The sequence below is a fragment of the Chiloscyllium plagiosum genome, unplaced genomic scaffold, assembly GCF_037043375.1.
Source record: "Chiloscyllium plagiosum isolate Xiang-an unplaced genomic scaffold, Cpla_swu_hap1 HiC_scaffold_27, whole genome shotgun sequence".
NCBI lineage: Eukaryota > Metazoa > Chordata > Chondrichthyes > Orectolobiformes > Hemiscylliidae > Chiloscyllium > Chiloscyllium plagiosum.
The window spans coordinates 68,520,976-68,548,117 of NW_028270165.1; the positions used below are offsets into that span (position 1 = coordinate 68,520,976).

The window sequence follows — 27,142 nt, forward strand, 5'->3', positions numbered from 1 at the left end:
GTGTCTCTGTATAGAACAATACAGCACAGAACAGACCCTTTGGCTCTCGATGTTGCGCAACCTGTGAACTATTCTCAGCTCGTCCCCCTACACTATCCCAAAATCATCCATATGCTTATCTAAGGATTGTTTAAATCTCCATAATGTGGCTGAGTTGACTACATTGGCAGCCAGGGCATTTCATGCCCATACCACTCTCTGTGTAAAGAACCTGCCTCTGACATCTGTCTTAAATTTATCACCTCTCAATTTGTAGTTATAGCCTCTCGTACAAGCTGACGTCATAATCTTAGGAAAAAGTCTTTCATTGTCTACCATATCTAATCCTCTGATCATCTTGTATGTCTCTATCAAATCCCCCCCCCCCCCCCCCCTTAGCCTTCTCCTTTCCAATGAGAACAGACCCAAGTCTCTCAGCCTTTCCTCATAAGACCTCCCCTCCAGACCAGGCAACATCCTGGTAAATCTCCTCTGGACCTTTTCCAATGCTTCCACATCCTGCCTGTAATGGGGCGACCAGAACTGTAGACAATATTCCAAGTGAGGCCGCACCAGCGTTTTGTATAGTTGCAGCATGATATTGCAGTTCCGGAACTCAATCCCTCTACCAATGAAACCAAACACACCATATGCCTTATTAACAGCACTATCCACCTGGGTGGCAACTTTCAGGGATCTATGCACATGGACTCCAAGATCCCTCTGCACATCCACACTACCAAGAATCTTTCCATTGACCCAGTACTCTGCCTTCCTGTTATTCTTCCCAAAGTGCATCACCTCACATTTAGCTGCATTGAACCACATTTGCCACCTCTCAGCCCAATTCTGCAGTTTATCCAAGTCCATACTTCCAAACTGTCCACTACTCCACCGACTTTATTATCATCTGCAAACTTACTAATCCATCCACCTATACCTACGTCTAAGTCATTTATAAAAATGACAAACAGCAATGGTCCCAAAACAGATCCTTGTGGCACACCACTAGTAACTGGACCCCAGACTGAATATTTTCTACCTACCACCACTCGCTGTCTTCTTTCAGAAAGCTAGTTTCTAATCCAAACTGCTAAATCACTCTCAATTCCATGCCTCTGCATTTTCTCCAACAGCCTACCACGTGGAACCTTATCAAAGGTTTTACTGAAGTCCATGTATACCACGCCAACTGCTCTACCTTCATCAACATGTTTGGTTACCTTCTCAAAAAACTCAATGTGGTTTGTGAGACACGACCTGACCTTGACGAAGCCATGTTGACTGTCTGAAATCAAATTGTTGCTTGTTAGATGATTATAAATCTTATCTCTTATAATCCTTTCCAAAACCTTTCCTACAACAGAAGTAAAGCTCACTGGTCTATAATTACCTGGGTCACCTCTGCTGCCCTCTATATGTGTCTTTGTGTGCGTGTATCTGTGACTGTATGTGTGTGTGTCTGTATGTGTATGCGTGTGTGTATCTGTGACTGCGTGTGTCTGTATGTATGTGCCTGTGTGTATGTATGTGTGTATTTGTATCGGTGACTGCGTGTGTCTGTATGTATGTGCCTGTGTGTGTGTGTGTATTTGTATCTGTGATTGTGTGTCTCTCTATATATGTGTCTGTGTGTATTTATCCGTGGCTGTGTGTGTCTCTGTATGTGTGTGTGTGTGTGTGTGGGGGGGGGGGGGGTATATGTGTGTGTATGTGTGTGTTTGTATCTGTGACTGCATGTGTCTGTATGTATGTGCTTGTATGTATGTATGTCTGTGTTTGTATCTGTGACTGCGTGTGTCTGTATGTATGTACCTGTGTGTGTGTATTTGTATCTGTGACTGTGTGTCTCTCTATATACGTGTCTGTGTGTGTCTCTGTATGTATGTGTGTGGGGAATATGTGTGTGTATGTGTGTGTTTGTATCTGTGACTGTGTGCATGTGTCTCTTTATATATGTATCTGTGTGTGTGTGTATCTGTGACTGTGTGTGTCCCTGTATATATGTGTTTATATCTGTGACTATGTGTGCCTGTGTGTGTGCACCTCTCTGTATGTGTGTTTGTGTGTGTGTGTGTTTGTGTGTGTGTGTATATGTGTGTGAGTGTCTGTTCCTGTTGATGCTGCTGTGACTGTTGTCTCTCTGTCATTCTCTCTGACTGAGACCCTGATGGTTTTCACACTCCTCCATCCCATGCGCAGTACTGAGAGGAGGCCAGCAGAGGGTAGCACTATCACTTTGAACGTTTCTGTTCATTGGCTGATCGAGTTGTTGACGTTTTTCAATTATAATGAAACATCGTAATTCAGTATATATCCTTCACACCACATTGGTAACAGAAAAATAGGAAGGAAGTGCTTTTACGTGTGCATGCATCCACATGACCACAAGCCAGAACCCGAAGGGAATGGTAAAGGAAGGGAGAGGCTCTGGGCCATTCAGCCCATCGACTCCCCTCTGCCATTCAATGAGATGATGGCTGATCCAATCGCCCCGAATTCTGAAAGAACTGCCAATGCTGGGAATCCGAAACGCAAGCAGAAGTTGCTGGAAAAGCTCAGCAGGTCTGACAGCATCTGTGGAGAAACATCAGTGGTGACGTTTCGTTTCAACACTTCCTCATAACTGTTGATTCTGATTTCTCTCCACAGATGCTGCCAGACCTGCTGAGCTTTCCCAAGCTTGTCCGTTATGGTTAACCCTGAATTCCACTCTCCTGACTTTCACCCTCTTCCTGATTAAAAATATATCCCTCATAATCAATGCCCCATTTCTTGGCAGCCCCCCCACTGTGGTTAAGAGTTCCACAGATTCCAGTCCCCTTGGAGAGAAGCAATTCCTCCCCATCTCTGTCCTAAAGAGAGTCATAGAGATGTACAACATGGAAACAGACACTTCAGTCCAACCCATCCATGCCGACCAGATATCCCATCCCAATCTAGTCACATCTGCCCACACCTGGCCCAAATCCTTCCAAACCTTCGTATTCATATACCCATCCAAATGCCTCTTAAATGTTACAATTGTACCAGCCTCCACCACATCCTCTGGCAGCCCATTCATAAATGCACCACCCTCTGTGTGAAAACGTTGCCCTTAGGTCTCTTTTATATCTTTCCCCTCTCACCCTAAACCTACGCCCTTTAGTTCTGGACACCCCAGGGAAAAGACTTTGTCCCATCCATGCCCCTCATGATTTTATAAACCTCTACAAGGTCACCCCTCCGCCTCCGATGCTCCAGGGGAAACAGCCCCAGCCTGTTCAGCCTCTCCCTATAGCTCAAATCCTCCAACCCTGGCAAAATTCTTGTAAATCTTTTTTGAACCCTTTCAAGTTTCACAACATCTTTCCGATAGGCAGGAGAATTGCACGCAATATTCCAACAGTGGCCTAACCAATGTCCTGTACAGCTGCAACATGACCTCCCAACTCCTGTACTCAATGCTCTGACCAATAAGAGAAAGCATACCAAACGCCTTCTTCACTATCCTATCCATCTGCGACTCCACTTTCAAGGAGGTATGAACCTGCACTCCAATGTGTAATATCTCATGCTGAGATTGGCTTGTAAATGCAGATTGGTAGGAATAACGTTTTAATCTGGGGTTTTCCCCCGAGATTGAGTCACAAATAACAAAAAACATAATATTCTAGAAAAGTAAACTATTTTTTATTTACTTTCTCAGTACCTGGACATCCCACGCCACAGTAACATTTGTTATTCATCTCAATTACCTTCTTGCATTACTGCAGTCGATGTGGTACAGGGACAGGCTTGGTGCTGTTGGGGAGGGACTTTGACTCACTGACAGTGAAGGGAGCAGTGATATAGCCCCATGTCAGGATGGGTACTGTCTTGGAGACAGACTTACATGGGCGTTTGTTTCCCCTTGTCCTACGAGGTCGTGGGTTTGGGAAGTGCTGTCTGAGGATCTTTGGTGGATTCCTGCAGTGCGCCCTGTAGATGGTACACACTGCTACTACTGAGTGGGTAGAGGATGGGAAGAGGAGGTTTGTGGATGTGGTATCAATCAAGCAGGGTGGTTGCTTTGTACTGGATGGTGTCGAGATTCTCTCATTCAGGAGCTGCACACATCCAGGACAATTCCATCACCCCTTGACTTGTGTCTTGTCGATGGTGTGCAGGCTATGTGGAGACAGGAAGTGAGTTACTCAGTATAATATCTGCAATTTTGGTCTTCCTGCTTTAGGAAGGTTGTTGTGAAACTTGAAAGGGTTCAGAAAAGATTGGCAAGGGTGTGAAAAATCACACAACCCCAGATTATAGTCCAACAGGTTTATTTGGAAACACTAGCTTTCAGAGCGCTGCTCCTTCATCACCTGAACGCTCCGAAAGCTAATGCTTCCAAATAAATCTGTTGGACTATAACCTGGGGTTGTGTGATTTTTAACTTTGTCCAACCCAGTCCAACACCGGCATCTCCAAATTGCACGAATGTTGGCAGCTTTGGAGATTTGTGCAACAGGCAGCGTCTGAATAGACGGGGGTCATATTCGCTGGATCGTCGGAGGTTGACGGGTGATCTTATAGATGTTTGTGAAATCATGAGGGACATGGAGAGGGTAAGTAGACAAGGTCTATTTCCCTGTGGCCGGGAAGTCCAAAACTAGAGGGGCGTAGGTTTAGGGTGAGAGAGGAAAGAATTGAAAGGGGCCCGAGGTGCAACTCTTTCCCCCAGAGGGTGGCGCGTGTATGGAATGAGCTGCCAGAGGAAGTGGTGGAGACTGGTACAATTGCGACATTTAAAAGGCATCTGGATGGGTGAGTTGAGAGGGAGAGGGGCCAAATAATAGCAAATAGGACTGGATTTACATAGGATATCTGGTTGGCCTGGATGATTTGGACTGAAGGGTCTATATCTGTACTCTGTGACTCTCTGACAAGGGAGGAGTCGGAATTAACACGCAGAGCTTCTCTCTTTCTCTCTCTCTCTCCTTCTGTATCTCCCTCTGTCTTATTCCTTCTTGTTCTCTCTCTCTCCCTTCCCCCTCCATCCCTCTCCCTCCTTTTGTTTCTCTCTCTCCTTCTCTCTGTCCCTCCTTTGCTCTATCTCTGTCCCTCACCCCTTCTATCTCTCCCACTTTCTCTCTCTCTCACTTTCCTTTTCTGTCTTTCCCTCTCTTGCCCTCCCGCTCTTTCTCTGCCACTCCCTGTTCCTCCCTTTCCCCCTATTTCTCTCCCTCTCCCCTGTCTCCATTACAGCCCCACACTTCCTCACTCTCTGCTGACTTCTCTACAGAGTTCTTACTGTTTCGCACGCCCTCACCCCATCTGCCCCCCCCCCCCCCCCCCCCACTGACTGGAGCCTGCTGCCTGTCACTCTCATCATATTATCTGCCAGTTTTCTTTCTTGACAATAAACCGCAGGCCAAGTGTGACGTTAAACACCATCCTCCCTTCCTGCCTCCAGCCCACAACCTGCAGCATTTATTACTGTCTGTGATAAAAAAACTCACGCATACAGACAGCTCAGTGGAAAATTACTAGCTACCCCCTTCTCTCTGCCTTCCTCTCTCTCTCTCTCTCTCTTGTCTCTGTACACTTCTCTCCCTCCCTATCTCTTGTTGTCTGTCTCTCCCTCCTCTTCCTCTCTCCCTCTCTCTCTCCCTCTCTTGCTTTCTCTCTCTTCTCCTCCCTTTCTCCTCCATCTCTCGCCCCCTCTATCTCTGTCTCCCTCTCTCTCCCTCTCTCCCCTCCTCCCGCTCCATCACTGTCTCGCCCCCTCTATCTCTCTCCCCCTCCCTCTCTCTCCCCTCCACCCCTCCATCTCTCTCGCCCTCTCTGTCTCTCTCCCTCTTGCTCCCCTCCTCCCTCTCCATCTGTCTCTCTCTCCCCTCTCTCCCTCTCCCAGCTTTTGTTTCTCTCTCTCCCCTCCTTCTCATCCCACTCCCCCTCTCCCTCTTCCCTTCCTCCTTCTCCCCCTCTCTGCTTTTGATTCTCTCTCCCCCACTCTTTCTCCCCCTCCACTCCACGTCTTTCTCCCTCTCTCCCCTCTTCTCCCTCCATCCCCCTCTCTCTCTCCCTCTCTCTCTATTTTTGTTTCTCCCTCTCCCCCTCTCTTTCTGCCCCTCCCCTCCGCCCTCTGCATCTCTCTCTCGCTCCTCTTCTCCCTCTCGCTCCCCTTCTCCCACTCTCTCACTCTCTCTCTAACCTTCTGTCTCTGCCCCCACTCTCTCTCCCTCTGGCCCCCTCTCTCTGCTACCCCCTCAGCCCCTCGACGGCCCGAACGATCCCTTCATGCGGTCTGAGGCCTCTCGTGGATTGTCCCTTTGTGGAGAGAGACTGACGGGACACACACACACACACACACACACACACACACACACACACACACACACACACACACACACACACACACACACACACACACACACACACACACACACACACACACACACACACACACACACACACACACACACACACACACACACACACACACACACACACACACCCCCAGTCAAGAAACAGGTAGAGACAGAGACAGGGAGAAACTAATGTAGTCCGGAACAGATAACTCAGAGACTGCCATCTGTAGCACAGAGCGAGGTTTATTGACTGTTCACAGTGGCACAGAGAAACGCAGCACAGGAAAGCCGAGGCTCTGTCTGGTTACACAACCTCCTGAGCAAAGGGCTAGCACAGCACGCGATGGCACGAATGTACAGAAACCTCCCCTCCACCAACCACCCCACCCCACCCATCCCCGTTCCCCCGCTGTAGCTGCCTGTTACTCTAACAGAAAGGAAAGCAGATGCTGTGTTGCACTGCCTTATCTTTACACATCTGCGTTCCGAGCAATAGTGTAACCAGCTCCTTGTGGCCCAGCCGTGAGATACTCTTTAGATTAGATTACTTACAGTGTGGAAACAGGCCTTTGAGCCCAACAAGTCCACACCGACCCTCCGAAAAGCAACCGCACGGTGGCTCATCCGCAGGGAGAGCTGGTCTACAGCATCTGAAACCTCCCCCACCCTACCGCTCCCCAACGCTCCCCACTCCATACCCGCACAGTCCCTAAGAAATATGTACAAAAACTCATTAATTTGTTCTTCGCTGAGAATAGACCCAGACAAGATAAAGAGAGAGAGAGAGAGAGAGAGAGAGAGACAGAGACAGAGACAGAGAGAGGCAGATGGAGAGAGACAGCGAGAGAGAGAGGGACAGAAAGAAACAGATAGAGAAAGAGAGAGAGAGACAGAGAGAGAGAAAGAGAGACAGATAGAGAAAGGCAGATGGAGAGAGAGAGAGAGAGACAGGAAGGCAGAGACAGACAGAGAGAGAAGAAAAGAGGCAGAGAGGGAGAGACAGAGATAGAGAGACAGAGACAGAGAGGGAGACAGAAAAAGATCGAGAGAGAAAGAGAAAGAGAGAGGCAGAAAGGAACAGATGGAGAGAGAAAGAGAGAGGGAGAAACAGAGAGGGGGGAGACAGCGAGGGAGAGGGACAGACAGAGAGAGAGAGGGAAGCAGAGACAGAGAGAGAGAGAGAAAGAGAAAGGGAGAGGCAGAAAGAGACAGACGGAGAGAGACAGAGAGAGAGAAATGGAAAGAGAGATAAAGAGAGAGACAGAGTGAGAGATGGAGAGAGACAGTGTGTGTGTGCGAGAGAGAGAGAGAGAGACAGGGAATGAGATACACAGAGAAGTAGAGACAGAATGGTGGGGAGAGAGAGAGAGAGAGAGAGAGAGAGAGAGAGAGAGAGAGAGACCAAGAGTGAGAAACAGATAGACAGAGACAGCATGATAGAGACGGAGACAGGGAGAAACAGAGACACAGAGAGGGACAGAGAAAGTTTGTGTGTGATTGTGTGTGTGTGCGTGTGTGTGTGAGTGAGTGAGAGAGAGAGAGAGAGACAGAGAGACAGAGAGACCCAGAGAGGCAGAAAGAGAAAGAGACAGAGAGAGGCAGAGAGTTTAAGAGTTACAAAAGAGAGGAGGCAGTTCCGAGCCTGAGGGAATTAGCGTCTGGAGCCAGGCCTAAGGCAAACCATTTACTGGGAGCAAATCCGGAACCTTCTCTGCTTTTTTCCTGACTTTCTTTCATTGGCGGATGGAGCGCACTCCGATTCCTGTGGGATGAGAAGAGAGAGAGAGAATGATGCAGAGGATGAACGACAGTGTACTCTGGGGAGGGAGGGCAGTATGGGGAGGGGAATACAGTGTACGCTGGATTGGGGTGAGAACCTGTCAACTGCTCAGACACAGGGGGCTAGATTGACCTGGGTTTGGAGGGACTGAGTGACCTCATTTTTTCTCTGGTGGAGTAGGGATGGGAAAGAGAGGACAGAGATGTGGTTGTGTTGGCACTGTCCATTCTCCCATTGCCATGTTCCCCCCTCCCACTGCAGTGGTGAGGGAGGGAGTGAGTGATGGGGGAGTTATGGGGGAGTATTGTGGGAGATGGAGAGGTTGTAGGAGGTGGGAGAGTGAAAGGGAAATGGGAAATGGGAGGGTGATGCAGAGAAATGGGGGAAGATGGGGAACGATGGAGAAATGGGAGGAAGCTGGGGGAGATAGGGAGAGAGATGGGGAGATGGGGAGAGATGGGAAATTGGAAGGGAAATGTGGAGAAATTGGGAGAGATGGGGAAACTGGAGGGAGATGGGGAGAGATGGGGGAGAGATGTGGATGATGGGGCGTTGAGGGAAATAGAGGAGAGATGGGAAAGATTGTGGGAAATGGGGAGGTGGGGAAATGGGAAGAGATGGCGAGATGGGGGTAGTGGAGGAAATGGGAGCAGTTGGGAGAAATGGGGGAGGGGGGATACATGAAAGAGATGGGCAGGAAATGGGAGGATATGGAGAAGGTGGGGGAGATGGAGGAAATGGGGAGAATAGAGGAGATGCGAGGGAGGTGGGGAGATTTGCGAAGGGGTATATTGGGAGGGGAAGAGGGAGATATGGGAGATGGAGAAGGGATTGGGAGAAATGAGGAAAATGGGAAGGGGGGTTATTGGTGGGAGGTGGTAGACGATTAAGGGTGATTGAGAGTAAATGGAGGGAGATTGTGGTATAAATGGAGGGAGATTAGGGTAGGGGGCAGATGTGAAGATAATGGGACGATCCCTCCATTGTAGTAACAGACCCTTCGGCCCAACGATTTCACACTGGCCCTCCAAAGAGAAACCCACCCAGACCCATTCCCTTACCCTACTATCCTACATTTACCCCTGACTAATCCACCCGAACCTACACATCCCCGAACACTATGAGGAACTTAGCGTGGCCAATCCACCCTAAAGTACACATCCATGGGCTCTATGGGTAATTTGGCAGAGCCAATCCACTCTAACCTACACATCCCTGAATACTACAGGTAATTTAGCACGGCCAATTCACTCTAACCTGCACATCCCTGGACACTATGAGGAATTTAGCATAGTAAATCCATGCTAACCTATACATCCCTGAACACTATGGGTAATTTAGCATGGCCAATCCATGCTAATCTACACATCCCTGGACACTATGGGTAATTTAGCATGACCAATCCACCCTAACCTGCACAGCTTTGGTTCTGGGAGGAAACCGGAGAACCCGGAGGAAACCCACGCAGACACGGGGTGGGAGAATGTGCAAACTCCATACAGTTGCCCGAGGCTGAGATCGAACCAGGGACCCTAGTGCCGTGAGGCAGCAGTGCTAATCACTGAGCCATCGTGCCACTCCAAAAATTGGGGAAGATTGGGGAAATGGTGGGATTGCAGACAGACGGTGGGTGGTTGGGGGGGGGGAGCGAGGTGAGAGCTGAGGGGAGATGGGACCCACCTTAGGGAAGCCAAGCCCGGGCAGTCATCAGCAGATTGATAGCGACGCTCTTGAAGAGGAGAAACCTCAGGCCCATCACCGTCAGAGAAAGAAAGTTCCCCCGCTGCTTATCTGCGATGGTTACAATTAAACAAACGATCAACATGGTATGACCGAGATGTGCCCTTCCCCTCTGCCCCCCGACTTGGATCCGAGAGCATCAGAACGCACCAGGCACCATACACACACTAAACACACTGTCAACTGCTCCCATCCACAACTCTATCTATCCCTTTCTCTGTCCCACTCCTTCTTGCCCTCTCTCCATTCACACCTCTCTCCAACCACACCTCTCCCCATCCCTCTCTCCATTCCCTTTCCCTAACCCTCCATCCCTCTCTCCGGGCCCTTTCTCCTGCTCTCCATCCGTCTCTCCACCCTCCCTCAATCCTTCACTCCCTCCTCCTTCCCATCCACCCTTCTCCCAATACCTCTCTCCATCCGTCTCTCGATCCCTCTCCATTCCTCCCATCCCTCTCAACAACACTCTCCCCATTCCTCCCTCCATGAAACAGTTCTCTCCGTCACTCTGCCCATCCCACCATCCCTCTCTCTCCCTCCCTCTCTCAAACCCTCTCTCCATCCATGCCAAAGTGGGTACAGCAGATGCTGGAGATTGGAGGCACAGCAGGCCAGGCAGCATCCGACGAGCAAGAAAATAGACGTTTCTGGCAAAACCCTTCACCAGGAATCTCTCCATCCGTCCATCAGTCTCTCAATTCATCTATCTCTCTGTCTCTTTCCCTCACCCTCTCTGTGTCTCTCTCCCCGTCTCTAAGACTCTATCTCGCTCCCTGTCTGTCTCTTTCCCCCACGCTCTCTCTCTCACTCTCTGTGCATCATCCTTCAACTGTCTCTTTGTCTCACTCGCTCTCCCACATCCCTCTCCCCCACCCTCACCCCTCCAGCTCTCTCCTTCCGCTGATCTCGGCGTTCCTCTGCCAGTTTATTCCTTTCACCCCATTCCCCCCACCAAAAGGACACTGACCTTGAAAGGAGGCGATTTCTGCCTCCATGTTGTCGGAGGACGATCCCGTGCATGCGTTGCTGCTCTGTTGTGTCCCTGTGGACAGATGGTGGAGTGGTCAGTCTGGCCAGTATGTTCCTCAGCTGAGGGGTACAGGCCCCCCCCCCTTGGCACCTCCGTCCCACCAAGGTGGGTTGTGGGCGAGGGGGAATGGGGAACAAGTGGAGATAGGAACAAGAAGAAGAGGGAAAGGGGTGAAGGGATGGGGGAACAGGTGGAGGAGGATAATAGTGAGGAGTTGGGGGAACTAGGGAAGCGGGAGAAGGGGGCGCGGGGTTGGGGGAGCAAGGGAAGTGGGAGAAGGGGGAGCGGGGTTGGGGGAGCAAGGGAAGGGGTGGAGGGGGTGAGGGGATGGGAAGCAAGGGGCGAGGGGATGGGGAACAATGGGGGGTGGAGGGGGTGAGGGAGGATGGGGAACAAGGGTAGGGGTGGAGGGGATGGAGAGGGTGAGGGGATAGGGGAACAAGGGGAGGGGGTGAGAGGATGGGGAGCAAAGTGGTGGTGGGGGATGAAGGGAAGGGTAACAAGGGGAGGGAGTGGAGGGGGCAAGGGGATGGGGAGCAAGGATAGGGTGGGGAATGAGGGGATGGCAACAAAGGGAAGGGGTGGGGGAACAAAGGTAGGGGTGGAGGGGGCGAGGGGATGGGGTGCAAGGGAAAAGCAGTGGAGGTGGTGAGGGGATGAGGGAACGGGGAGGGGATGGGGAGGGTGAGGGGATGGGGAACAAAGGTAGGGGTGTAGGGGTAAGGGGATGGGACACAAGGGGAGGGGGTGAAGGGAATGGAGGGGATGGGAGAACAAGGGGAGGGCATGGAGGGTGAAGGGATGGGGAACAAGGGTGAGGGGATGGGGAGGCAATGGGATGGGGAATAAGGGAAGGGGGAGAGCTGGAGGTGGAGTGGGTAACATGGGGAGTGTGTGGAGCTGGGGGCGATGTCTCCAAACCCCTCCCCTGCCACTTACCGCCCTCATTCTCTGTGGTGACGTTGACGAAGAAGTGACTGCCCTCGTGCTTTGCCTCGCAGATGATGACGTTGCTCTGACCACTGGGAACGGGCTGGAAGTTGGACGTCCTGTAGTAGCCATCGTCTGTCACGATGGCGGGTCTGGCCACGGTGGTTTGGTTGTGCCCTTCCACCTTCAGCGACAGCTGGATGGTCTTGGGGAAGAAGTCATCGGCCAGACAGACTGCCGCAGGTACAAGACCCTGTTCGGACGCGACTGGCGGGTAGAAGACCGACAGTTTCGGCCCCGTGGCATCTTTCTCCTCTGAAAGACCAAGAAGTTGGGGCAGTTATCAAATCTCTCTTCCCTGTCCATTTACTCCCAACCACAGGGGTTCCCCGCGTTGGTCCCTGCAGGACACTGCCTGTCAGAGACCTACAGTCAGACCAAAGACTCTCCACAGCAATACCTCACCAACATGAGCCTATGTCAAGGATTTCCTCATCCTGCACCAAGACCTCATCCGCTTGGCCTAACTTTTCAATTTATCTCTGGAGATACCCTGAGACAATTCCGATCACCCAACTCCAGCAAGGATTCGGTCAAACTGGGGAGAGACCTTTATCAGGGTGCTAAAGAGAGTGGACAGCTTTGAGCTCCAGGCTGGGGCCATTTTGCCTGGAGCGTTGGAGGCTGAGGGGAGAACTCATTGAGATTTATAAATTCGTTGGTGGGGGGGGGGGGGTGGTGGAGGGGGGATGGGTAGGGTGAATAGCCAAGTTCTCTCCCCCGAGGTGACCAAAGCTAGAGGGCATAGGTTTAAGATGAGAGGCGAAAAGATTTAAAAGGGACCTTTTTCACACAGAGGGTGGCCCGTGTATGGAACGAGCTGCCAGAGGAAGTGGTGGAGGCTGGTACAATTGTAACATTTAAAAGGCACCTGGATGGGACATTAATGGGAAGGGTTCAGAGGGATATGGGCCAAGTGCTGGCCAAACAGGAAATAGATAAGGTTAGGGGTATCTGGGTCGGCACGGATGAGTTGGACGGAAGGGTCTGCTTCCATGCAGTATGACTTTCCATTGCATTTCATGAACAAACCTGCTCACACAATCGGGGGGGATGGGGGGGTATGGGGGTCGCAGAAAATGTAACCGCTGAGTCTCCTCGGGAAGGATAGTGCCTGGGAGTTTCTCTGATTTTAATTGAGAAACTTAAAAAAAAAACACACACACACAGCACCAGGTTACAGTCCAAAAAGTTTATTTGGAAGTATTAGCTTTCGGAGCATAGCTCACTAGCTACCTGATGAGGGAGCGACGCTCCGAAAGCTAGTGTTTCCAAATAAACCTGTTGTACTGTGACCTGATGTTGTGAGATTTTTAACTTGATCCACCCCCCGTCCAACGCCGGCAGCTCCACGTCCTGGCTTTAATGGAGGAAACAAAGAACCCATTAAAAAGTGGATGGTAGGTGGGTGAATTAATTTTCTTTGTCACCCTTCAGAGTACGCGATGCGAAACACATCTGGCCTGGTTACGCCCAACTGAAATGGGGCAGTGGGAGACAGTTTGTAGGGGTGGGGAGAGGGAGTAGGGCAGTGGCGTTTAGTCTGCTTCCATACTGTAGGGAATCTAATCTAATCTAATCTACCCAGATCCTGGTGGAGACTGGTTAAGGGGAGCTGAGACAATATCACTTGGCAAGGTGGCACAATGCAGTATAGAGAGACTGCCCCGGGATCACTGTGGGTCTATTTTTCTGCTGTATCTCGCAACCACTGACTTATTTTTGCCACCTGGGAAACCCAGCTGAGAGAGAGCTGAAATACCCCATTTGAGCGTGGGAGTACTGCTGAATTGCTGAGCCCCAAATTTTCAGTGGACAAACTAAATGCCACTGCCCTACTCACTCTCCCCACCCCTATATATTTATCTGTGCCTTTGCATGTGTACCAAGTTAAGTCTTTCAGTTTGATGTTAGAATGAAACAACAAGGTTGAAAAGACTCCGGGGGTCTCACAGGCAGAACTTTGCTCAAACCCTGGCTGTTATAGCGAGACCATCCCTTTATCATCAAGATTAGAGTGGTGCTGGAATAACACAGCAGGTCAGGCAGCATCCAAGGAGCAGGAAAATCGAATTTCGGGCAAAAGCCCTCCATCCTTTTCTGTTCCTTCATCTGTCAGGGCATTGAGTACAGGAGTTGGGAGGTGAAATTGCGGCCAAATAGGACATTACTTCGGCCACTTCTGGAATGCTGTGTTCAATTCTGGTCTCCCTGTTGCAGAAGGATGTTGCAAAACTCGAAAGGGTTCGGAAAAGATGCACCAGTAGCTATAGGGAGAGGATGAATAGACTGGGACTGTTTGCCCTGGAGCGTCGGAGCTCTGACGGGTGACCTTACAGACGTTTATAAAATCGTGAGGGGCATGGATAGGGTGAATTAATAAGGTCTTTCCCCAGGGTGGGGGAACCCAGAACTAGAGGGGCATAGGCTTAAGGGTGAGAGGGGAAAGCAATCTGAGGGGCAACTTTTTCACACAGAGGGTGGTGCGTGTATGGAATGAGCTGCCAGAGGAAGCAACATTTGCAACATTTAAAAGGCATCTGGATGGCGACTTGAACAGGGATATGGGTTACGTACTGGGAAACGGGACTAGATTAATTTACCCTGGTCGGCATGGGACGATAGTTGGACTGAAGGGTCTGTTTCCATGCTGTATGACTTTATGGCATTGCATTGCATTTCGAGAAGGAACTTGCTCACACAGTCAGGTCACGGAAGATGCAACCACTCTCCCTCCTCGGGGGGAGCCTATGGGTTTCTCCAGTTTTAACTGAAAAAACAAATAATCCATTAAAAACTGGACAGTTGGTTGGCGCCAGTTACTTTTCCTTATCACCCATCCAAGTATGTGATGTGACCCGGTTATGTCCAACTGCAAGGGGACAATGAGAGATATTTTCTCTCATCTGGGGGCGGGTTCCACAATTTCAAGATTTTCAGTCACAGACCGAGGAGTGAGATGAGCAGAAAACTCTTTTACTTCATGCCAATTGTTTGGATTAAGAATAAGCCACCTGGGAGGCGGATTTCATCGGCAATTACTGAACGGAAATTTGGAAGTGATGATTTAAGTTTTGCTCCCTTTATTCTAGCCGCAGTAAGACCTGTCTCGCACTGTTCTGTTAGACCGAATAGACAGGCTTCTCAAGCTCTCCCATCCTTTTTTGCCATCCCCCCCCCACGTCTGTAAAGACAATTTCAGAGCGCTCATAACATGAAATGGCTGCCCTGAACAAACCTACAATGGCCAACTGTCTGACTGTCTCCTTTTCAAGAACATCCCATGCAGTGGTGACCGTCCAGGGCAGGAGCCCTCCTCTGAGTGAACTGACCCAGGTCCTGGTGGAGGCTGGTTAAGGGGAGCTGGGACAATATTGCTTGGAAAGGTGGTGCGGTGCAGAACGGAGAGGCTGCACTGGGTCACTGTGGGTCTATTTTTCTGCTGCACTTTGCAGTCACTGACTCATCTCTGTCCCCCCTCTGAACACAGCCAAGAGAGAGCAGAAGTTCCCCTGGCAGTGTGGGCACGTTGCAGACATTCTGATCCCCACATTTTCAGTGGCTAGTCAAAGCCCCACTGCCTTAATTTCTCAACACTCTCCCCCAAGAAATATATGCCTTTGGTAATACTTAACTTCCTGTGTGTTCCAGGGCATGCCTAACTAACAAGTTTACTTCAGGCAAATGTCAGAGTGAGAGGACAGTGTTGAAAGGATCCTCTGGGTCTCAGAGTCAGCTACTCACTTTCCTGCTGTTACAGTGAGACCAGGTGTCACCCATAAAACAACTCTTTCCAACCACACGAGATGGTGTGGCAACCGCTCCTCAGTGACTCTCCCACATGCTTTGAGTAAGCTCTTGCTCACTTGGTTTCGTTTCAGAAAATGTAACCACACTTCGTCCTTGGGGAAGCCTAATGCCTTTGGGTTTCTCCACTTTTAGTCGAGAGTGGGTGGGAGAGAAAAAGAATCCACTAAAACGTGGACTGCGGGCTGACGAGTTAATTTTCTTTATCACCCGTTCAGTGAAACATATCTGCATGAGTTACGTCAAACCGAAATGGGAGACGTTTTGTCATCAGTAACCTGGGTTGGGTGGGGGAGATGAGGGATTGCAATTCCAACATTTTCAGCAAAAGAGCGAGGAGTGAGATGAGGAGAAACCTCTTTCAAACATAGAACGTAGAACAATACAACTCAGAACAGGCCCTTCGGCCCTCAATGTTGCGCCGAGCTGTGGACTAATCTAATCCCGACACCCCCCCCCCCACCTTACGCTATCCCATCATCATCCATGTGCTTATCCAAGGATTGTTTAAATCTCCCTAATGTGGCTGAGTTAACTGCATTGTCAGGCAGGCCATTCCACACCCTTACCACTCTCTAAGTAAAGAACCTGCCCCTGACATCTGTGTTAAATCTATCACCCCTCAATTTTGTAGCTATGACCCCTCGTACAAGCTGACGTCGTCATCCTCGGTAAAAAAAGACTTTCGCTGTCTACCCTATCTAATCCTCTGATCATTTACTCAGAGTCATGGAGATGAATAGCATGGAAACAGACCCAACCAATCCATGCACATCAAACAGCCTTAATTAATCAAGTCCCATTTGTCAGCATTTGGCCCAGAGCCCTTTGAACCATTCCTATTCATCCAAACATCCAGATGCCTTTTAGAGTTTGCAGTTGTACGAAATCCTCACCAATTCCTCTGGCGGGGCTTTCAATACGCACAGCACGCTCTGCATTACAAAACCGCCCCTCTGGTCACTTTTTAATCTTTCTCCTCTCACCTTAAACCGTTGCCCTCTAAGTTTGAATCCTTAGGATTTAATGTGAGCTGCCTGTGAGATAGTGGAAGTAGATTCGACAGGAAATTTCAAAGGAGGGTCGACCTATATTTGAAAGTGAGCAATTTGAATGTTGCCTCCCTCAATCAAGCTGAGGTGAAACCTTTTTTGCAGGTGACCGAAATAAAAGAATAAAAAAAAATTCCTGCGTAACGTCGATTTTCCTGCTCCTCGGATGCTGCATGACCTACTGTGTTATTCCAGCACCACTCTAATCCTGACTCTAATCTCCAGCATCTGCAGTCCTCACTTTCGCCTAATAAAAAAAAAAGTCCTGACAAATCAAAACAATTCATCTTCAATCAACAGTTTCTGGGAGGGGAAATTTCAAAGATGGAGTCTAATATCTTGACCATATCAACGATTCGGCCACCACATTTCAGACGCCAGGAGGATGGTTTCCTGGCCTCAGTAACTTTAATTGAAGCAGGATTGGAGCAAGCAGCTGTCATCACTAAAATGCCTGCAGTCGCTTCTATATTGCTCTCTCTCTCTTTCTCTCTCTCTCTCTCTCTCTCTCTCTTTCCCCCTCCCCCCTCTCCCTGTCTCTGCAGTACTGCCTTGGCTCTCTGCCCAGACTCTCTTCAAGAGGATCTGTTCCACAGAAAAAAAACCCCTAAAACAGCACACAAGCAGAATGAAATTAAAAAAAAACAAGCCTCAGCTCTAACTTACTTTGTTCTGGATTAGTGGTGCTAGCAGTTCAGGCAGCATCCGAGGAGCAGTAAAATTGACGTTTCGGGCAAAAGCCCTTCATCAGGAATAACGCTGCCAAATATGAGTTTTGCTGTGAGATCATAACCATAATCATAGTAATCTACACAGTAAACACGTCCAAGACAGAAACTTCCCAAACGTAGCTTTCAAATTTGTTCACGGGGTACGGGCATCGCTGGATTGGCAGACGCATTTATTGCCCATCTCTAGCCGTGGGTTCAGGGGTCACATGGAGGTCAGACCAGCGGATCACTTGGTCAAGCAGGTCATTGCACTAGTCGCTGATCAGAAGGGTCTGGATTTGGCCAGAAACTCAGGCCAGAGCTTGTTTGAATCTTGACACATTTCATAGGAAAATGAGGGAATTCCTTGGGCCTGAAAGATTTCAGCGAGGAGGGAAGATTAGAAAGAGAGGGAGAAAGAGAGAGAGAGAGAGAGAGACACAGAGAGAGAGAGAGAGAGAGAGAGAGATCGGACACGGAGTGGAGAAGATTGAGGGGTGACCTTTATGGGGGATGGGGGTGATCTAATTTGTGAACAATTTCGACAGGTGAGGGGAGGATATTTTGTTTAATTAGTGTCATTGAGTCATAGAGCTGTACGTCATGGAAACTGACCCTTCAGTCGAACTCGTCCATGCCGACCAGATCTCCTAAATTGATCTAGTCCCATTCGCCAGCAGTTGACCCATGTCCCTGTCATGCAGATGCCTTTTAGAACATAGAACATAGAAAGGTACAGCACAGAACAGGCCCTGAGGCCCATGATGTTGTGCTGAGGTTTAATCTTAATGTAAAATATAGTAACTTAACCTATGCACCCCTCAACTCACTGCTATCCATGTGCATGTCTAGCAGTCGCTTAAATGTCCCTAGTGACTCTGCTTCCACCACTACCTCTGGCAATGCATTCCATACATTCACAACTCTCTGCGTAAACAACCTACCTCTGACCTTTCTCCTAATATCTTAAAAACTTTGACCCATCGTATCAGTCAATCCTGCCCTGGAGAAAGGTCTCTGGCTATTGACTCTATCTATTCCTCTTTTGAATACTGCAATTGTACCGACCTCCACCGCTTCCTCATTCCATGCGCACACCACCTTCTGTGGGACAAAGTTGCCCCTTAGGACTCTTTTAAATCTTTCCCCTCTCACCTTGTGCCAGCCAGTTTTAGGGGGTCGTTAGGATTTGGAGTGAGCTGCCTGGGGGAGGCGGGGGTGGGGGGGGGGGGGGGGGGGGGTGGAGGTGGATTCCACAGGGGGGATTCAAAGGACAGCTGGATACGCATTTGGACGTGACCAATTTACGTTTCGCCTCCCTCAATCTGGCTGGAAGTGAAAACTCCGTCACACGGCTCTGTTAGACTGAAAAAAAAGGGGCTTGGTGGCATTGACAAAACATGCAATTTCTGTTCAATCAATAGTTTCTGGGAAGGGGGCATTTGAAAAAGAGAGTTTAATATCTTGGGCCACGCCACGATTCAGCCCTTCAGTGCCTGCCACATTTGTGACAACAGGAGATCAGCTTCTTGGTCTCAATGTTTTTAATCGGAGCAGGACTGGAACATACAGTTTTGTAGGTAAAATGCCTGCAATAGTTTCTTTCTCTCTCTCTCGCTCCTTCTCTCTCTGTGGCACTACCTTGGCTCTCTGCCCAGACACTGCTTTCTACTGAACAAAACAAAAAAAACCCCACACAAAAGCAGAATGAAATTAAACAAAAAAGAAAACACGCTCTAACTTACTCGGTTTAACTGTCAGTTGGGTTCCACCGCCAAATATGAGTTTCGCTCTGTAATCTACACAGTTAACTTGCTCAAGGCAAAAACCTTCCAGACATAGCTTTCAAAATCATTCACAGGGCACGGGAATCGCTGGATTGGCACGGGCATTCCATTGCCCGTCTCTAGCTGTGGGGTCAGGAGTCACATGTGGGTCAGACCAGGTCCTTCCCTAGTGGACCACTTGCTGAAGCAGGCCATTGCAATTGGCACTGACCACGTGGGTCTGAGCCCGGCCCGTCTACTCAGGCCTGGATTTTGTTAGAATCATTCGAAATTTCTTCGGGAAATAAGGGATTTCCTCGGGCACGGGGGATTACAGACTCAGGGAAAGATTAGAGAGAGAGAGAGAGAGAGAGAGAGATCAGGTATGGGGCAGAGAAGATCGAGGCCGAACCCTGTCTGAGGTGATCAAATCTGTGAACAATTTCGACAGAATAGATATTTCTCTCCCACCAGTTAGTAATCAGGGAGCCACACCATCAGGACTGTCAGCAACAGAGCTCGGAGTGTGATGAAGGGATGCCTCTTTACTCAGGGTCATAGAGGTGTACAGCACTGAAACAGAGCTTTCTGTCCAATTCTAGACTAATCCAGTCCCATTTACCAGCATTTGGCCCATATCCCTCCAAACCCTTCCTATTCATATACCCATCCAGATGCCCTTTAAATGTACCAGCCTCCAATACTTCTTCTGAAAGTTCATTCCGCACACGCATCACCTTCTGCGCGAAAATGTTTTCCCTGGGGTCCCTTTCAAACCTTTCCCCTCTCACCTTAAACCGCCTACCCTCGAGCTTTGGGGACTTGTTAGGATTTGGAATGAGCTGCCCTGGTGAACAGTGAAGGCGAATTGTACAGGATGTTTCAAAGCTGGACATATATCTGCAACCGGGGGAGAACTTTTCTGGCAGGTTCTGTTAGAGGGATAAATAAGAAGCATTTGTTGGCACTGACGAGCCCATAGACTTTCTTTGCAATCAAAAGATTCCGTGAGCGATCAAGATGGGGTTTTAACATCTTGGCCGCGCGACAGTTCAGCCGTTCAGTGCCTGCCAAATTTCGGACATTCCTGGCCTCAGTGTCTTGAATTTAACCAGGATTGGAACACACACTTTCTCTCCAAATTGCTCTCCCAGCTAAAATATCTGTGATCATTCCTTTAATCTGTCTCTCTGTCTCTCTCTCTCTTTGCAGCACTACTTTGGCTCTCTGCCCAGACTCTCTTCACCAGGATCCGATCCACTGAACAAAATAAAATAAACAGCACATCAGCAGAATGAATGAAAAAAAAAAGCCTCAGCTGTAACTTACTAGGTTTAACTGTCAGTTGGGTGCCGCTGCCAAATGTGAGCTTCTCTTTGCGATTATAGTAATTTCACACAGCAAATATGCCCAAGACAGAAACCCTCCAAACATAGCTTTCACATCCGCTCATGGGCTACGGACATCGCTGGATTGGTATGGGCATTCATTGTCCATCTCTAACTGTGGGGCTGTGGGGTCAGGGGTCACATGTAGGTCAGGCCAAATCCTTCCCCAGTGGTCCACTCAGTGAAGCAGGCCATTGCCATTGGCACTGACCACACGAGCCTGCGTTTTGGCCATAAACTAAGGCCAGAGTTTTGTTGGAATCATTCCAAATTTCTTCAGGGCACTGGAGAATTTCTTGGGGCCTGAGGGATTCTAGGGAGTAGGGAAGATTAGAGAGAGAGAGAGAGAGAGAGAGAGATATGGGGGACGGAGCAGAGATGATTGAGGCCTAACCTTTATTGAGGTGATAAACAATTTCGAGAAGGGAAGAAAGGATTTTTCGTTTCCACCAGTCAGTTAGCAGGGAGCTACAACTTCCAGATTGTCAGTGAGAGAGTTCGGCGTGAAGTTAGGAGAACACTTACCATGTTGGGATGCGGAATGAGCAGCCTGCAGAGCAATGAAGGTTTTAAAGGGAGCTCGGCATGTATTGAAATGGATGAATGTGGAGGGCTAAGGAGACAGGGCTGAAGAATGAGGATGAGATGGGGAGCTTGTATTGGACTCGACAGACCAAAGGGCCTGTCTCTACTGTAAAGTTCTATTAATCTTGTCTCTATGGCACTTGAGTAAATATTCCTGAAATGCAAAATTGTAGACTTTGGCCGATGGGCCGAATGTTTTGCCATACATCACTGCCTTCCCATTGTCAATCCCTGGGACGGTTCACACTAAGCCTCTGGTTAGCACATCCTCTGCAGAGACTGATTTGGCCCCCTAGATAGAGACAATTAATGCCTTCTGCAGAGCCTCTAACCCCAGATCGCCCCTTGTAACCTCCTCAATTAAAAATAAAACAAAACGAAACAACAGCCCACTTCAGTATTTAACAGTCCCATTGCAGTCTGTGACAGATACACTTAATCAGATCTGAGGCAGTAACGTCTAACCACTTACTGGCTTGCACAGAGAGTCTGGTGCCTCTGCCGAAGATGAGTTTCCAGTTGCTAGCACAATGGTGCCAGGTGCTACAAAAATTCACCCTCACCACAACGGAGACGAACACAAGTCTTTATGTGGCAGGCGGTTGGGGTGGGGTGGGGTTGGGGGGTTCTCTCTGGGTCTAAACTGGCATGTCAGACATTGTTCCTTAGAATTTTCCGGGCTTGGCCCATGTCCCTTCAAACTGTTCCTATTCATGAACCTATCCAAATGTCTTTCAAACATTATAATTGTAACAGTATCAATCGCTTTCTCTGGAACTTCGTTCCACACAAGAGCCGCACCCTGCGTTAAAACAAAAGTTGCCCCTCATGTCCCTAATTAAATCTTTCTCTCACTTTAAAAATGTGCCCTTAGTCTTGAAATCCCCCAGCTGGGGAGAAGGCCCTCAGCATTCAACTTATCTATACCCCTCATGATTTTATCCACCTCGATAAGGCTCAAACTCCAGAGAAGAAGCTCCCAGCCTATTTTTATAACCCAAACCCTCCATTCCTGGCAATCGTTTCTGACCCCTCTCCATCTTAATAATATCCTTCCGACGGCAGGATGACTAGAACCGGGCACAGTACTCTAGAAGAAGCCTCACTAATGTCCTTTACAATCTCAACATGCCGTCTCCAACTCCTATACAAAAAGGTCTGAGCAATGCAGGCAAGAGTGCTGAACGCCACTTTCACCACCCTGTCTACCTATTGAGAAAGCTGCGATAGATATATATTTTTTGTTTAGCTCAGTTATGAAGGGGGATGGACCCAAGGAAGACATGTGGATTTCGGCCGCAGGTCAACCAGAAATAATGGTGCAGGTCTGGAGGGTCTGATTAACCCATTTCTGTTCCCGAATCCCTGGGGTTGTAAGATAATGGACGGATGAGTCGAGAGGTCGTCCAGAACTGATACGTGGGGCTGACTGGGATTTCGGTTTGTCAGTGGCAGTGGTACTCTCTAACCCTCTCCCCCACCCTCCCCGACCTTCCACCAGCACTGTGTGCGAAAGTGTTTGAGGCTTGGTCAGAGGTGTTTTTTTTTTACTCTCCTCTGTAGGTTTGACGATAGTCAGTCCTAAGAAATTACTGCTTTCCATCATAAGCCTGGTTCCACTGACTAAGAACAGCTTTATATTTACATAGCTGTCATCGTGCTGCCAGATGGTAGAAAAACAGTCACCCGCCACAGAAGTAAAAATGGAGCGCTATTTTTTTAATTCAAAAAAGACTCTACCGACTCATTGTTGCCAGGGCATTTTGAGATGGTGTTTGTTTCCCAGAGACAGGAGGATTGTGGTGGGGGAGCTCTCTATGGACAGAACGCATACTGGGTTAAGTTTGCCAAAGCTTGTAAGGCAGTTTTATCTGCACTACCGTTTGGTCTGATTATAGATAAGAGTAGGCTTCCTGATTGCTTAGCTACAAACCAAACTTTGAAACGGTGGGATGGCTTGGACCATAAGGGATAGGAGCAGAATTAGGCCATTTGGCCCGTCAAGTCTGCTCCATCATTCGATCATGGTGTCTCTCAACCCCATTCTCCCTGTAGCCCTCGATCCCCTCACCAATGAAGAAAATACCTCTCTGTCTTAAATACACTCAGTGCCTTGACCTCCACAGCTCTGTGTGGCAATAGGTTTTCCCTCCAACACTGTGGCTGAATAAATTCCTCCCCATTTCAATTCCAAAAGGTTGGCCCTTCACCTTGAGGCTACCTTACCCTTGGAAACATCTTTTCCACGTCCACTCTGTCCAGACCTCTAAGCAGCTATGAGGGTTACAGTGTTTGATGGTGAGTTTGGTCCCACTGCCGAAGGCAAGTGTCCTACCTCTGTAGTTGGTTCCCGAGTGAAATGGACAAGTCATGGGAGGATTCACATTGACCCTAGTTTGAATGTTAAGATTTCAAGTGCTCCAAAAAAAAACATGTCAGGACAGGTCCCAAATTTGTCTCCCCAAACTCCCTGGACCTCATTGAATCTCATTCTGTTCGATTTGCACATTTGAAAAGCATAAGATTGGTAAGGAGAGCTCTAAAAGCTGTTCAGCCTTCCCTCCACCTTGTTAATTTCCCATTGCTGTCTACACTGAATGTGATGCATTCTCCTTCCCTGCCTGCTCTGTGTACATCACTCAACCGACCGTGCCTGCCCCCCTTCACTCTTTGCGACCCTGGAGTATTTCTCTTCCCGCCATCACTGTTATAAATCTGGTGGGCCTTCTCTGGGCTAACGACACCGTTCCCGAGAAGATACGCCACAAGACTTACTGGGTTCCACCGTGAGTTTGGTCCCTCCTCCAAAAATCAGCTTCTCAGCACGGTACACTCTATCACGGTGTTACCAGCTGTTATAAATTCAGACCCAGCCACAGCCACAGTGCAGTCAAAGCTTGGTTTAGTCTCCCTCACAATTACCTCATGTTGCTGGCTTCATGTTCCTTCTCTATCTGCTCACCCAAACAGATGCAACCATTCCCCCCCCTCCAAGTTTCTTTGCTGTTCACTAGTTTGAAAATACAGAAACATCGGGCTGTGCTGCTCGGCCCCGTCATTCCCCCCCATTCAATGGGATTATATCTGATCATCCATCTCATGATCCTATTCTCCCACATCACCCTTTGATCCAATAGTCCGATAGCTAGTTACTTTTTGAAATCATTCAATGTTGCGACCCCCGACAGTGAAACCCAGAGGCTCCCCCACCCTCTGGGTGAAGTCACTTCAGTCCTCACTTCAGTCCGAAATGACCTACCCCCGTTTCAGACTGTGACCTCCCCCCACCTTTCTGGACCCCGTTCTAGACATGAAAGCAGACACATGGGACAATCAATTGCCCCATATTTACCTTCTTTTGCCTTCCTGATAACTCTGCAGCGACATTTATTGGTAAAACAATTCCTGAGGGTGGGCGAGGGGTGATGTTTTGATCCCTACTTTGACATGTTACCGCTCGTGTGTCTACACAACCGTGTGTGTGTGTGTATGTGTGTGTGTCTGTATGTATGCGTGTGTGTATGTGTGCGTGTTTGTGTGTGTGTACGTGAGTCCATGTCTAAGTGTGTGCGTTTGTGTGTCTGAGTTTCTGCCTGAGTGTCTGTGTATGTGTGTCTATGTCCGAGTGTGTGTCTGTGTGCACGTGTATGTGAGTTCATGTCTGAGTGTGTGTTTGCGTGTGTCTGTGTCTCTGCCCGAGTGTCTGTGTATGTGTGTCTATCTATGTGCATGTGTGCGCGTGGGGGGGGGGGGGGGGGGGGGGGGGGTTGGGGGCTGTAGGGGGGAAATGTGGCTCTATATTTCTCCCATCCCTTCCTTGAGACCACCTTAATGACCTCTAAGTTGTTGGACTCTGTCAGCAACAACCCCTTAACACGAAAAACGAGGCCTCCTTCACTCAGATTATTGGTACCCAGCCAAACTTTTCTGAATGGGACTTCCTCTCTAATCCAGAATTCCACTTGTCAGTTCACATTCCCCATCTGACCACTGTACCCCTTGGCGAGATGTGAGCTGTGCGTCAATGCCTGGCCCATTAAATCTCATCTTATTGGCGCTGTGCCTTTGCAACTGAATAATGGAAACGACCTCGACTCTGTCTGAGAAGCTCTGGCAAAGGAGAGACATTTCAATCACTTACTTGGTAGAACCTTGAGTTGTGTCCCGCTGCCAAATATGAGTTTTTCAGTAGTGCTATAATAAGCATCACAGTGATTACTCCTCAGACACAAACACTCCAGGGTGGGGAGGGGGTAAATCTCAGCTTCCTCCTTATTTCACCATTACAAAAGAACAATATACCATCGCGTTAAGTCAGATGGGATGATTGGGAAACCGGAGATAAAGTTTGGAAATATCTCCAACCCCCTCTCCCTCCCAAAGTTCTGAAAAGTGAAGAGGTCTAGGATCTGCCTTCAGTGCAATTAGACAACATTATTGAGGTCCCCAATTCCCTCTCTGATTGCAATGCTGCTTCAGTACTAGCGTTTTTGGACAGATAGAAGACTTGCTTTTCATGAGCGAGGAAAGATTCCCCTGGCAGACATTCAGGGATTTGAGGGCGCGGGCAGGCGAGGGATATTCAAGGGGATGACCTTCCCCAAACAGCAGTCATCAGGGTAGTCAGTAAGGGAGGAACTCAAGGGGTTAGCTCAAGCCCTGAGATAATGTCGCCCCCCACCATCCCTTGCTTGTCCTTGCTGAGTGACAGCTCCCGCTCAAACAAAAAGAGCAAAATCAACCAAAAATGAGGACTCCTGTTTGACAATACCCAGATAGAAATCAAACATCAGACTTACTGGGTTCCACGATGAGTTGGGTCCCACTGCCAAAGATCATCTTTTCAGTCCACACAGTGTTAGCAGATGGTACAAAAAAAGACTCCAACCCGCATGCACGCTAATGCCTTGGGTTTTCCTTTGCCTTTAGCTGGGGGGTACATTCAATTTGCAGGCCATGGCGTCATACGGCCCAGAAACAGACCCTTCAGTTCGACCAGAACATGCCGAGGATGTTGGCAAACTAAACAGTCCCCCTTCCCTGGTCCTGGCTCATATCCTTCTAAACCTCTTCCGTTCATGTTCTGATCCAAATGACTGTTAAATGCCATAACTGTGCCCGCATCCACGAGTTTCTCCAATTACGAGTCACTCTCTGGGTGAAACAATCGCCTCTGTGTCCTTTTTTAAACCTTTCTCCTCTCACCTTAAAAAAAAAAATCCCCAGTCTTGATCTCCTCCATCCCAGGGAACTGACCCTTGCCATGCACATTATCTATAGTCTGAATGATTTTGTATATTTCTATAAGGTCACCCCTTCAACCTTCTATGCTGCAGTGGCAAAGGTCCCAGCCTATCCAGCCTTTCTTTCTAACTCAAACCCTCCACACCCAACACCGTCCTAGTAAATCTCTTCTGAACCCTCTCCAGTTTAATAATACCCTTCCTTAATAATACAGGGAGACCAGAACTGGGCACAATAATCCAGAAGAGGCTTCACCAATGTCCTGTACAAACCTCAACATGACATCCCAACTCCTATACTCGAAGGTCTGAATTAAGATACCCAGGTGACAATTACTATTTTCCACCCCGCACTCTCTCCACCCTCATTAAACCATCTTCCCCCTCCTCCACATTAATTTGGGGAGTCCAGAAATTCCTGTCTGGTGGGATTCCCGTTAGCATCCAATTCCTGGTCAGATTAGCCTGTCACCCAGGTTCCTTTGAATAATCTACCATTGACGTGGGAAAATCGGAGGGAATGGGTTTTGTTTTAAAAGAGGAGATAATCATGAATCATTTGTCTTTGAACTCCATTGCAAACCTTCACTTTATTTTTCCCTTGCATCAGCATTCGAAAGAACTGGGGAGGTTTTGGTGGGAGTCTGAGGTGAATTTCTGTTCACGCTGGTCATGGTCTATCTACAAGGGAAGGGCAAGGCCAATGGGTCAAAGGACCTTTTGTTCTGTACGACTGTGCC

At 48.8% G+C, this 27,142-nt stretch overlaps 1 gene segment (V, D, J or C); it reads right to left on the reverse strand.

The window, feature by feature from the left end:
• Window positions 1–6,536: 6,536 nt before the first annotated feature.
• On the reverse strand, window positions 6,537–26,725 carry LOC122543738 (T cell receptor delta constant-like). The segment is given in 5 exon segments: window positions 6,537–8,073; window positions 9,772–9,882; window positions 10,799–10,873; window positions 11,801–12,106; window positions 25,959–26,725. Coding segments are annotated over 4 exon segments (531 nt in total).
• Between the last annotated feature and the right edge of the window lie 417 nt (window positions 26,726–27,142).